General features: G+C 43.5%; 1 protein-coding gene across 1 annotated transcript; it reads right to left on the bottom strand.

The window, feature by feature from the left end:
- Positions 1 to 139: 139 nt before the first annotated feature.
- Positions 140 to 13206, bottom strand: slc35a2 (solute carrier family 35 member 2). Its single transcript, XM_074682478.1, has 6 exons — positions 12854 to 13206; positions 8427 to 8609; positions 7060 to 7211; positions 6827 to 6949; positions 6145 to 6740; positions 140 to 807 (listed from the first exon to the last, which is right to left on the bottom strand). Exons 1-6 carry the CDS (start codon positions 12915 to 12917, stop codon positions 780 to 782), a joined length of 1146 nt encoding a protein of 381 aa, XP_074538579.1. The 5' UTR covers positions 12918 to 13206; the 3' UTR covers positions 140 to 779.
- Between the last annotated feature and the right edge of the window lie 21 nt (positions 13207 to 13227).

Consider the following 13227-nt stretch of genomic DNA (forward strand, 5'->3'; position numbering starts at 1 on the left):
GGTTCGTGAGACGGATCTCAGGTTCAGGATTCAGACAGAGACGAGCGATAAGAGCAGATTTCACTTTAATGAAGCTGAAACATTCAGTCTGAAGCTGAAAGACACAAACTGATCTGAAGGCACACAGGCAGGGAATCAAACCCTCAAACATGGAGATATTTAAAATCAGGAGTGTTTCATTAAACACCAGGAGAAGAAAAAAAATTCACATTAAATCAGACGAACACTCTGGAGGAAACTCTGTAAACTTTCACAATAAAAGCTGATTTCCCTTTCCTTTGGAGTGGGAGGAGTTTGGAGCTCAGAGGCACTTTGGTTTCACTTTTCAACACTAGGAATAAATACTGACACAGAAATGTAATAAAGACCTAAAACACAAAAAATAAAGATCAACAGAATAATTGGCTCACCTGTTCATTTGTTTTTGGTGAGTAAATACTTTGATTTGTATTGATCTGATGTGTTCAAAACACATTTAACAAAACTGTAAATCAGAAATGATCAGGACCTGAAATTTATCCCCTTTAACGGTAAAAACCCAGAACAGAGCCGTCGCTCCTGTAAACAAATCATCATGAAGGTAAAGAGGCGCTGACGTGAACATCGTCAGTGTCCAACATTAAAGGCACCCTGTGTTAAAATACCTGCAGTACCGTTTCCCACCAGCAGGAGTGCTGTAGTGCTGAAAGCAGAGGACTTTGGTTTAATCATAAATAAAGGAGTGTTTCTGTAGATGATGATGATGATGATGATGATGATGAAGGCCGTCCGTCTGTCACTCAGGATCCTTTCTGTTTACTTGCACACCTGGAGGACAGACAGGAAGAGGAGGAGGAGGAGAAGAAGAAGAAGAAGAAGAAGAAGAAAGGGGAAAACTGTTGAACTATTCGCTCACGCAGTCGCTCACAGAGTGCTGAACCTCTTCCTGTCCTTCACACAGGAAGTCATGTGACAAACCTGTCAATCATTGACCTAAGTAAACCTGGTTTACGTCCTCGGCTGCTCTTCCTTTTCTCCGTCATGAAAAGCGAAGAACAGATCGTGAAATCAAGAGTTCATCCGATGGAAGCCAAGGAGGATCAGTTGATCGCACCTGATCTCATCGTCAACCACTAGCCCTCTGAGCTCGACTCGTTCGGTCTGATCCATGAATCAGACGGTTAGTCTGAGTTTGGATTGAGGCCATGTCCACACGTAGCTGTTAAGTCATGTCGTCCACACCAAACCGCTGTTTTACGTCATCAAAAATGACGTTTTCTGCAAACGGAAAACTTTGGAAATCTCTGGTTTCATGGTTTCGTGTAAAAATCAGGAAACCAGAGTTTCAACAGGGTTCATTCTGATTGGCTGGCATAAGTTTCAAGTCAGAAAAACACTGACATATGTGTTTGGCACGCTTTGAACCGTACTTATCCGCAGATTTGACTGGTTATGTGTGGACGAAAGTATTTAAAAAAAAACAAAACAAATGAGGTGGGGACATTTGTTTTTGAAAATACGTGGTTACGTGTGGACAAGGCCTCAGAGTTAGTTTTATTAAGTTTGATTCATGGTTCAGTTCCATTTATCTTGCACTTTGTGGCGCTTTGTTCGGACAGGTCCCCAAATTACCCACCTGTACCGTCCCACTTTTTGGCACCCTTTTGTTAGGATGTCAAATATACGCTGCTTGTCACTTCCTGTGTGTAGTAAAGAAAAACACATAACCCTGACATGTTTAAACCTCCAGTCGACTTCCTAAAGAGAACTTTTGTTTTGTTTGGGAAATGGTGTCACCAAACAGCATTTTTGATGGGGATGGGCACCTTTCACATTTGAGGCCCGGTACCTGCCCAGTACCTGGCAATCGGTATCAGTTCTCAACTGTACATATTTTCGATATTTGTTGTGTTTATTTGGTAAAAAATATCAATTTGTTTCACTTCACCTTATAATGCTGTGTTCATGTCCAGTATGGAAAATCACCTCCACTTCCACTCCCTCACAGTCACAAGGATGGGTTAAGGTACCTAAACATGGTACCTTTTGTTTTTTTTATAAATCGGTACCCGGTACGTTTGACAGAATTTGGTTGGTACCTAAAAAAGTACCTCATTTGGTCAAAAAAGTGGGATGGTACAGGTCAGTTATTGGGGACCTGTCCCGGTTTTAGTAAAAGGAAACGCCAAAAACTGCGCGCCGTTCTGAGACCTACCGTACTGAGGCATTCCGTACTGAGACGTACCGCACACTAAAACTTAGTAAACTGAGACGTACCAAAATGAAACTTACCACACTGAGACAACCCGTACTGAAATTTACGGAACTGAGATGTACCGTACTGAGACATTCCAAACTGAAACTTACGGAACTGAGACGTACCGTACTAAGGCGTACCATACTGAGACGTACCGCACTAAAACTTACGGAACTGAGATGTACCGTACTGAGACGTACCGAACTGAAACTTACACAACTGAGACGTACCGTACTGAGGCGTACCATACTGAGACGTACCGCACTTAAACTTACGGAACTGAGATGTACTATTGAGACGTACCAAAGTGAAACTTACAGAACTGAGACGTACCGTACTAAGGCGTACCATACTGAGACGTGCCGCACTTAAACTTACAGAACTGAGACGTACCGTACTGAGACGTACCGTACTGAGACGTACCGTACTGAGACGTACCGTACTGAGACGTACAGAACTGAAACTTAGCAAACTGAGACGTACCCCACTGAGATTAAGCAAACTAAAAGTAACGTACTGAGGCATACCAAAGTGAAACTTACTAAACTGAGACGTACCGGACTGAAACTTACGGAACTGAGATGTACCGTACTGAGGCGTGCCATACCGAGGCGTACTGCACTAAAACTTACAGAACTGAGATGTACCGTACTGAGACGTACCGCACTGAACTTCTTGGTGGAAACCGAAATTTGAACACCACAGAGAGAAAAATTGAGATTTTCATGAGCTTTAAATAAACTATGGAGGCACCTGAGGGACAAATTAAGTCTAACGATGACCCAGTACCCTCTTTAATGTTTACTTCAAATAATGAATGAAGATAAAACTGGTTTCTGTTGTGATGAAATACTTTTACTCTCTATAAGATTTAAATCATTTCCTTGTTTCATGAACTAAAGGAACAGTCCGTAAAGCTCGGCTGAGACACTTCCTGTAGATCTACAAATTAAGACACAGTGGAGAGCGTTTGAGTCCATGTCCTTGTTTATATAAAACTTTACCAAAAGAAGTATTTACACATTCAGAGGCATCGGTACAAGAAATCAACAATCAAGTGCAAACAGATCAGAAAAGGGTTCGATTCCCTCCATGACAGATTCATTCAGACACAAAGCTGCGACACAGAGGAGGAAGTTTAACCCGGACAAACCCGATCTTTCTTTGACACGCTTCACTTTCAGTGATTGTAACAGGATGTTCTTCAAACTGCCAGCAGGGGGCGCTCCAGACTTCAGGCGTCAGCTGTAGCCGAACCGCGTCACATTTCAGACGGCTGAATTTAACAATATACATACTTTTTTTTCCACTTTAGGTCAGTTTTTCAAAATAAAAGACTCAAACAGCTGACTGAAGTGAAGCCTGGAGCGTCCTGCTGACCTTCCTCCTCCTCCTCTTCATCACCACCACCAAACAAACCAACCAACAGCCCGTCAAACCAACATTAAATAAAACAAATGATATATTATTATTATTATTAATATTACTATGATAGTGTTTTTTTGGAAATCCTCAGAGACAGAAACCGTCCGCTGGCTGATCGATATATTTATATTTTTCTTTACAAAACAAAGAAAATAGCAAAAGAACATTTCCTTTCACAGTTTCAGAAAACCAGCTTTGATCCCACACACACACACACACACACACACACACGCACACACACACACACATAGAGTTTTAAGCACTTAGAGGAAGAAAGGTTTCCATGTTTGGTCTCCGTGTTCATGAAATATCTCTGAGACAACCCACAGATTGACTTTAAGGATTAAAAAAAGATGATATGAGTTGTTATGAGGCCAAAACATGTGAGAATAAAGTTGGATTATTTGGAGTTAGCGGAGACAGAGCGATGGAAACCTTTAGTCCTGAAGTCAAAGAGCAACGTAAACAGAGCGAAGCGGCTCAGAGCGGAAACAAAGACGACGTCTCACTCTGACAGAAATTCAGCCGAGGAGAAACAGAAACACATTCAGGACGTCTCTGCAGAGCGCCGCCTTCAACGAGACGTCTGCAGGACCAACAGCTTCATCGAGAGTTTAAAAAGGTGCTCCAATCAACGAGCACGCCATCACCCAGCCCCCCCCCGCCACGCCGCCACGCTCGTCTGAGGTCAGAGTCTAAAACGTCCGGTCTGTCCCAGAGAGCTGGACGCCACACCCACACAATCATATGGCTTCTTTACAGATGGAGGAAAGGCACCGAGCAGACAGTGCGTCCAAAGAGTCCCAACGAGCCCGCTGCCGCCGCCAAGAGGTCAGCGAGGAGGCGTGTCAGCATGCAGCTCCACAGAAAACACCCGTCTGAGGTTGATTCACGCCGTTAGACTGAGAACCACCCCAAGTGCGGCTGCATCGTTACCATCCAATCAGATCACCCCTCCACCACCCGATATGTTTCATGAACTGAGGTCTAAATCAGAGGACCAGGAGGATCAGGTCCTCAGGAGGTCTAGAGTTCTGAATGTTAAATTAGATAATAATCAAATCAAAAAAATTCTAACATAATCAACAGATTCGGTTTTTAATCACATTATTATTATTATTTATTTAAACTAAATCAGAAAAGATAAATTTAAATATATTTAATCACAGTAAATTAAATTTAATTATAATTCTGAACTTAAAATCAACAAATGCAGTTTTCAAGATTTGAAGATTACACGAGAATCCTTCTTAAATTAAATTAAATTAAATCAAATTAAATATAATGTAATGAAATTTAATTTAATTTAATGAAATTAAATTTAATTTAATGAAATTAAATATAACTAAATGTAATTAAATTTTATTTAATGACATTAAATGTAATTAAATTAAATTTAATTAAATCTGATTTAATGAAACTAAATTTAATTTATGGGGATTTTTCTTTTTTAGTTCTGGGGTCTTAAAAAAAATATTTTATCTAATTAAACTATATTTTAGGTTGATTTTATTTTTGACAATAATAATTCACAAATCAAAATTAAAATTAAAAATTTGGGAAAATCAGAAAAATTATATATATATTTTTTTTATTTTTATACAAATTCTTGTGTTTAGATTCAATTAACCTGATTAATTAAATTAATTATATTTCTTATTAATAAATTCACATTCAGAATTCTGGACCTCCTGCACTCTCCTCTTCACTGTAGATCTATGATTTGTGATGCGTTCAGGGGGAGTCAGGAAATCTTAGCGCTGATTGTTTTTATTGACTCATGCTGCCTGGTCTGGATCCAAACTCAGACCAGGAACTAAACCCAGACCACGAACCCCAGATCCTTCATTATTCTACGGATAAATGCGGATGCCGTGATCAGAACACACTTCAGAACACGGATAAACGTCTGAACATGTGAAGCTGCACGATGAACGTCTCCACCCAACACATGACACCATCAACGCCGCGCCGCGCCAGGCCACGCCCCCTTCAGTCAGGACAGACGGGTTTAAGGCAGAGAGACAGAGACAAAGAGACAGACACCACACACAGACAGACAGGTGCTCAGCTCCTCCTCCTCCTCCTCCTCCTCCTCCTCCTCCTGTTGTGCTTTGAGCAGTTAGTCGTGAGGTGTGAACAGCAGAGGGAGGAGACGAAACGCCTCCCTGAGCTCTGAGGAGGACAGAGAGGAAGTGGAGGAGGAGGAGAAAGTCTCTGTTCTCCTCCCTCAGAAACGTTCAGCTCCTCTGTGTCACAGCAGGAGCAGAGAGGAGGTGCAGAGGCCCACGAGGTTAGTTCAGAGAGCAGAGACGGTTTGGGAGAGATGGAGGGGTTAATACGAGGAGGAGGAGGAGGAGGAGGAGGAGGAGGTCAGTGAGGGCCACAGGGCTCGGCGTGACCTCTGACCCTCTGAGAGCAGACAGGAAGTGAGCACCAGGAGCGAGTGAGACAGAGAGAGGTATCACTTGACCAGCACTGACTTTGGCAGAAACGCCTCCATCTCCTGAGCGGCGCCCGCCCGCGGCAGCGCTGAGGACGCCGAGGAAGACGAGGTGGAGGAGGAGTCCAGTGACGAAGAGCTGCCCGGCCGTTTGGGGAGACTGTACATGTACACGGCGCCGATGACGAGCCCCGCCCCCGCCGTGAAAAGCAGGTCCACGTTGAAGCTGAAGAGGTATATGGACGCCACGGTGGACACGATGATGGAGAAGGACGTGGCGAAGCCCTTCAGGATGTTGTCGGCGTACTTCACCACCACGGCCACCAGCAGCCCGCCGAACGCCTGGTTGAAGATGACGCACCACACCATGCCGGTGTAGCCGAACAGGAAGCCGCGCTCGGCAATGGCGGCGCCGTCTTTCCACCACAGGCCCAGCAGGCCGAGCGCCGTGCCGAAGATCCCCAGCTGCACGTTCCTCATCCACACGGACGCCGAGCTGCCTTTGAGGATCTTCTCGAAGTAGACGCCGGCGAAGCCCGACGACAGGCAGCTGATGATCACGGCGACCAGGCCCACCGTGTAGTTCTGGTTGGAGGAGTCGGTCAGCGCCGCCTCCTTCCCCTGCTCCTGCTGCACCTGAGGCGACCGACATCAGCACAGTGAGCGACAGAGCGACCATTTCTCATCGCTTCACGCCAGAGGAGACGAGCGAGAGCACGTACCTGGACGATGGCCACGCCCCCAAACAGCAGCAGCAGAGACACCCACTGGACCCGGCTCAGAGACTTCCTCAGCATCAGCACGCTGAACAGCGCCGTGGTCAGGATCTTCAGCTGGTAGGTCACCTGACGAGGAGGACGAGGAGGACGAGGAGTTAGAATCAGCTGATTATCTTTAACAAGTGCTACTGTTTCCTCTGTGTGTGTGTGTGTGTGTGTGTGTGTGTGTGTGTGACCTGGAAGGTGGCGGCCGGCAGGTTGGAGATGGCGATGTACTGCAGGTTATTCTGCAGAGTGTAGATGAGCGACGGGACGGCGAGTTTCAGAGTGTCTTTGTACTGAAAGACGATGGAGTCGAGGAGGAACGCCGCCGTGTCCTTTACACTGCCTGAGAGACAGACAGGAAGAGAGTGAGACAGAGAGACAGACAGACAGACAGACAAAAAGAGACAAAGAGACAAAGAGACAGACCAACAGAAACAGACAGACAGGCAGATAGACAGGCAGACGGACAGACACACACAGACAGACATAGAGACAGACACACAGAGACAGGCAACAGACAGGCAGAAAAATGGGCACAGACAGACAGGACAGACAGAAAGAGACAGACAGATGGACATAGACAGACATGCAGATAAAGAGATGGACAGACAGACAGGAAAGAGACAGACACAGATCAACAAACAGACAGACACAGACAGACAGGCAGACAGAGGGACAGACACAGACAAACAAACAAACAAACAGACACACAGAGACAGACAGACACAGACAGACACAGACAGACACAGACAGACAGGCAGACAGACGGACAGACACAGACAGACAGGCAGACAGAGGGACAGACACAGATAAACAAACAGACAGACAGACAGACAGACAGACACAGACAGACAGACAGACAAACAGACAGGCAGACGGACAGACATAGAGACAGACAAACAGAAACAGGAAGATGAACAGACAGACACATAGAGACAGGCAACAGACGGGCAGAAAATGGACAGACAGACAGAGACAGATAGAAAGAGAGACAGACAGTCACAGACAGACAGACGGACAGACACAGACAGACAGGCAGACAGAGGGACAGACACAGATAAACAAACAAACAAACAGACAGACAGACACAGGCAGACACAGACAGACAGGCAGACCGACAGACAGACAAACAAACAGACAGGCAGATGGACAGACATAAACAGACATAGAGACAGACAAACAGAAACAGGCAGACGAACAGACAGACACACAGAGACAGGCAACAGACAGGCAGAAAATGGACAGACAGACAGAGACAGATAGAAAGAGACAGACAGATGGACAGACAGACAAACAGGGGCATACAGACAGACAGAGAGAGAGAGAGAGACAGATACAGATAGATGGACAGACAGGCAGACAGACAGATAAAGAGATGGACAGACAGACAGAGACAGACGAGCAGCCAGATGGACACAGACGGACAGACAGACACAGACAGAAAGACAGACAAAAAGACAGACAGGCAGACAAATGGACAGACACAGACAGACAGACAGTCAGGTTGTGTTGTTGTTTTTTCGTGTGTGTGTGTGTGTGTGTGTGTGTGTATTCTTACATCTCCTCTGCAGCAGGATGATAACCACACACGTCATCACCTTCAGCACCTCCGCCATGACCACGGCGGACGTGGTGTAGAAGCGGTCTCCCGGCAGCGTGCGAACGTATCTGATGCTGAGGATGAGCGACGCATTCTGGACGACCAGGACGGCCAGACTGATGTACTTTAACCTCACGTTCACTGCACACACACACAATACACACACACATTACACACACATTACACACACATTACACAAATACTCCTCACATTATAAACTGCTTGTGTCTGATTGGCTGGTGACTTGTGTTCCACCAATGAAAGCTGGACTCTATGATCAGTGAGATATTAAAACCAAAGAGAAACAGCTGATTCCAAATGTGTTTGTCAACATTAAAGAGAGGGTGTTGTATTTTTTTTTAGTCTTTATTTTGTCCCTCAGGTGCCCCCGTAGTATCTCAACATGATTCTCTACTCCTTGCCTTTTGGTAAACTCTTATTTCAGCCTCTGTCTTAAACAAGGCATTGTAGCTGCTGTCTCTTTAAGACTCCCGGCCCCACAAACCCACTTCACTCTGATTGGACAACACTCTGGAGGCCCTTTGGAGGTTGGTGTTATCTGGTCCAAATTTTGGAACAGCGGTTTTTATCAGATCACAAACAGATCTGTGGATTCTTTCAAGGTGCTATGAGGAGGGGCTGGTTTAATCGGACTGCCTCGCCCCCTTTTGGTCCGGAGTCTCACACACACTGTCGTAAAGACGTGTTAGTTTTTTAATTAAGAGGAGATCAGTTTGAAACAAATTCTCTTTGTTCAAGTCAACTTTTATGCCACAAGGTAAGGTACTTACCAACAGTTAGGTAGGGCTACACTGTCAAACCTGACAGCAAGCTAACTTTGTCAGTTTGTACCGTAGTTTAGTAGCCGGCTATATTTATACCTCACTAATCAGAGCTAACGTAACCTCACTCTTCATTTTATTGATAGACTCTCAAGTTTGAACAGACCACTGCAGAATAACTGCTGACTGTGGGTTGGAGACAACATTAGCATAAACTGTTAAACAGTGTTTTAGCCTTTAGCTTGTGCTTTCGCCTGTGTTTTGCCCTTTAGCCAGCCAATGTTTTAGCCATCAGCGAGTGTTTTATACAGTCTATGGTTTTAGCCTTTAGCCTGTTTGGTAGCCTTTAGCTTATGTTTTAGCCTTTAGCCTGTGTTTTAGCCTTTAGCCTGTGTTTTAGTATTTAGCTTGTGTTTTATCCTTTAGCCTGTGTTTTAGCCTTAAGTCTATGTTTTAACCTTTAGCTTATGTTTTAGCCTTTAGCCTGTGTTTAATAGCCTTTAGCTTATGTTTTAGCCTTTAGCCTGTGTTTTATCCTTTAGCCCGTGTTTTATCCTTTAGCCTGTGTTTTAGCCTTTAGCCTGTGCTTTAGTCTTTAGCCTGTGTTTTAGCCTTAAGCCTGTGTTTTAGCCTTAAGTCTATGTTCTAGCCATCAGCAAGTGTTTTAAACAGTCAATGATTTTAGCCTTTAGCCTGTTTAATAGCCTTTAGCTTATGTTTTAGCCTTTAGCCTGTTTAGTAGCCTATAGCCTTTGTTTTCAGCAGAGAAAAGCACAGATCTCTGTTCCCTCGACTGAACTTTGTCGGCTAGCTTGTAACAGACACTTACACCTGCTGTAAATCAATCCAGTCCTGCTCGACCTGATCAGGGAGCTCAGAAGTAGCATTCAGAAATAACCTGAAACCTGTAATATTGAGGCTGATAATCTCATGTTTAAGTGTGGATTAGGATTAGGCAGATATCAGGAAAGAAGACTTCTTCTAGATCACTTAGAAACTCCTCACGCCTCTTTATGACTTGACTGATCAGACTGATCCTTCAGACTGTGAGTGCACAATTAAAAGTTAAACCTAATGTAATATATTAAACACGTACTTACATGCGTTGATTAAATTCATCATCTTGTGCCACTATCGGTTTAAAAACAGATCGTTCTTGTTGTAAATTTCCTAATCATGAGAGTTCAAAAACCAGATTCTCATTCTGTCTCACAGGAAAATGCGAATCAGCTGTTTGTTTGCCTGACACCTGTATAATATCCAACCACACCTGACAGGAACTCCCAATCAAATGGTTAGAAGCTGTGTTGTCTCTGGCTGGTCCACCCAGCCTTGTTAGTAACATGTTAAACCAGCACAGCCGCTCTGTCACATTCAGCATGTTTAACGAACACGCCTGCTCCTCCTCCTTTATAACCACCAGCAGAGAAAATCAACACAACAACAAAAACAGCTGCTTCCTGACACTGAATCTCTTTGGTTTAAATTTCAGAGAGGTCTCAACTCCTCAGGTGTGTTCTCCTAAAGCAGGGGTCCTCAACCTGTGGCTCTGGAGCCTCATGCGGCTCTTTGACTCCTTTGCAGTGGCTCCTTGTAGCTTTGAAATATTATTGAAATACAGGGGGTGTTTAATTTTTCTTACAGAGGGTATTAATGAAAACAACACAGACACTATGTAAAATCATGATTTAACATTTTGTACTTAAAATACATCACCCCTTGAAATAAAGCTTTAAATTTTTTTGTGTTTTTTTTTCAATTTTTTGAGTTTAATTTTTTTTTTTTTAATTTCAATTTTTTTTTTAGATTTTTGCAGATTAAGAAAAAGAATACCCCATTTTTTGGGAGATTCTTGGGAGATTTAACATTTTTTTGTGTTTTTTTTTCAAATTTTTTGAGTTTGATTTTTTTTTTTTTATTTCAATTTTTTGAGATTTTTGCAGATTAAGAAAAAGAATACCCCATTTTTTGGGGAGATTTAACAGATTTTGAAAATCTTTTATATGTAAATAAATACCCTTTTTTTTTGCAATTTAAGAAAGTTTTACAATTTTTCAAAACCTAGCAAAATTTTAAAATTGCATTAATCAGGGTTTTTTTTTGCAAATTTATGACATTTCAGCAATTTTTTGAAATGGCAAAATTTTGCACATTTTTATTTTTCATTTTTTTATTTTCAATTTTTTATTTTTTTGAAAAAATTTAATTTTCATAAATTTTGCATATTTATTAATCCATCACATTAAAAATTTCTTTTTTTCCTTAAATGTGCAAATCTATTGAAAATAATTTAAAAAAAAAACCTAAAAAATTACATTTTCAATTTTATTAACACAAAAGCTTATACAATTATTTAACAGATTATAAACTTTTTTGTCTTAATTGTGGCTCCCGAATGACTTTCATCCATGTGAGCTGAGGCAAAACGGCTCTTTCGAAAGTAAAGGTTGCAGACCCCAGTCCTAAAGACTAAAGCTGTTTGACCCTAACTTTTTAAAGCTTCAGCAGGAATAAAATGACAGTAATGAAGCAGTTTAGCTAAGAAGAGAGTGCACGTGTGGACTTGTTTGACAGGTTACAGATGCAGGAGTTTGTGACAAATGCTAGTTTGAGGATTTCACAACCTGAGATTAAGCTGGATTAAGTCAGATTGGAAAAGAATGACATCTAATCCAGTGTTTAAGTTTTATTTTCAACATCATTTTGTCATAATTGGCTTAAACTCAGACACATTCACCTGATGACTGTAGTAGGAGGAGGCTGTGCAGCCTTAAGGTGGACAAACCTGCAGAGAGAAGTGTGTGTGTTTGTGCATAAAGGTGTGTGTGTGTGTGTGTGTGTGTGTGTGTGTGTGTGTAGCCTCCTTTAGACCTAAAGCAGGGACCACGCCAGCTTTACCATAATATCCTGTTTCAGACAAACTTCCACGTCACCAGCTGCCATTTAAACACTCACTTACCTGTTTTACACACCTGTATTTAAGCCATTTACCTGCATTTAGAGCTAGCTAGGAGCTCCCGCCTCTACACACACTTTAACTACACTAACCAACTCTGAGGGGTTAGTTATCTGAGGTTAGAGAGAAGGAGACTAGTACAGACCAGCTCAGAGTGAAGTTAGCTGTTGTAGGTTAGCCTCACTAGCCTCCAGCTAACATGCTAACAGCTAAGGCAGTAAAGAAGTACAGTAACGTTGTGTCACCACATTAAACACTCCGGACGGAAACGTGCTGTCTATTTGTTTAACTTGTTGGTTAACTTCGACAATAACTCATCCTCATGGAGTCAGTAAGTTTAGTTAGTCTAGCCAAAAGCTAACTAGTCCTGCCCACTGATGAAAACAGACAGCTAGCATGTCTCTTAATAATCAACAGAAAATAATTTACTAAATTCTTTAAAACACCCTTTCTTTGATTGAACAGCTGTGAGTTCAGGCCAGGAGCAGTCAACTCCGCTGCTGGTGTTTTGCTCTAAAGTGTTACCGTGTTTACTGAAGACCTCCAGGTGAACGTGTCTGCAGGCTGGCAGCGCGTTCAGCTGGAAGTCCCCAGTTAACATGGTCACACGTTACAGCGCTACACCGCCTCTCGGTTCTCCCTCCTACCTTCGCCCTGACCCCGGCTCCCCGTCTTCTCCTCCGCCGTCTTGTTGTGGTTCTCCGCGGCCATGCTTCTCGCGCTGCCCGCCCGGACTCAGCCGTAACCCCGCTGCCTGCTCGGCTAACGCACTGCTAGCTTCCCGAGCTAGCCGCGACTCACAGTGGACACCCAGCCGGAGAAGAAGCACCGAGCCCCGGGCTGACGTGGAGCAGAGGGTCTGACAGGCTGATGGGGAAACGGGAAATGGGGGTCTGAGAGCCGAGGAAGGCTCTCCAGGATGCCTGGGATGGAAACAGTCCGTGGAGCTGTGAGGGGTTCAGGAACTGAAGACTCCACTGCTGCAAAGATAGGAGCACTGACAGACAGGAGGTATCACTCC

Source organism: Halichoeres trimaculatus, unplaced genomic scaffold (assembly GCF_033239565.1).
Source record: "Halichoeres trimaculatus isolate MK-OKI-2021-1 unplaced genomic scaffold, fHalTri1.1 fHalTri1_scaffold_11, whole genome shotgun sequence".
Taxonomy (NCBI): Eukaryota; Metazoa; Chordata; class Actinopteri; order Labriformes; family Labridae; genus Halichoeres; species Halichoeres trimaculatus.

What these genes read in the sequence shown, in the direction of transcription:
- slc35a2 (XM_074682478.1), bottom strand. Translation starts at nt 12,917, where the DNA reads ATGGCCGCGGAGAACCACAACAAGACGGCGGAGGAGAAGACGGGGAGC. An exon ending in TGCCGGCCGCCACCTTCCAG is followed by an intron (nt 6,950 to 7,059) that starts GTCACACACACA and finishes CCTCCTCGTCAG; the next exon opens with GTGACCTACCAGCTGAAGAT. An exon ending in GGGGCGTGGCCATCGTCCAG is followed by an intron (nt 6,741 to 6,826) that starts GTACGTGCTCTC and finishes CGGTCGCCTCAG; the next exon opens with GTGCAGCAGGAGCAGGGGAA.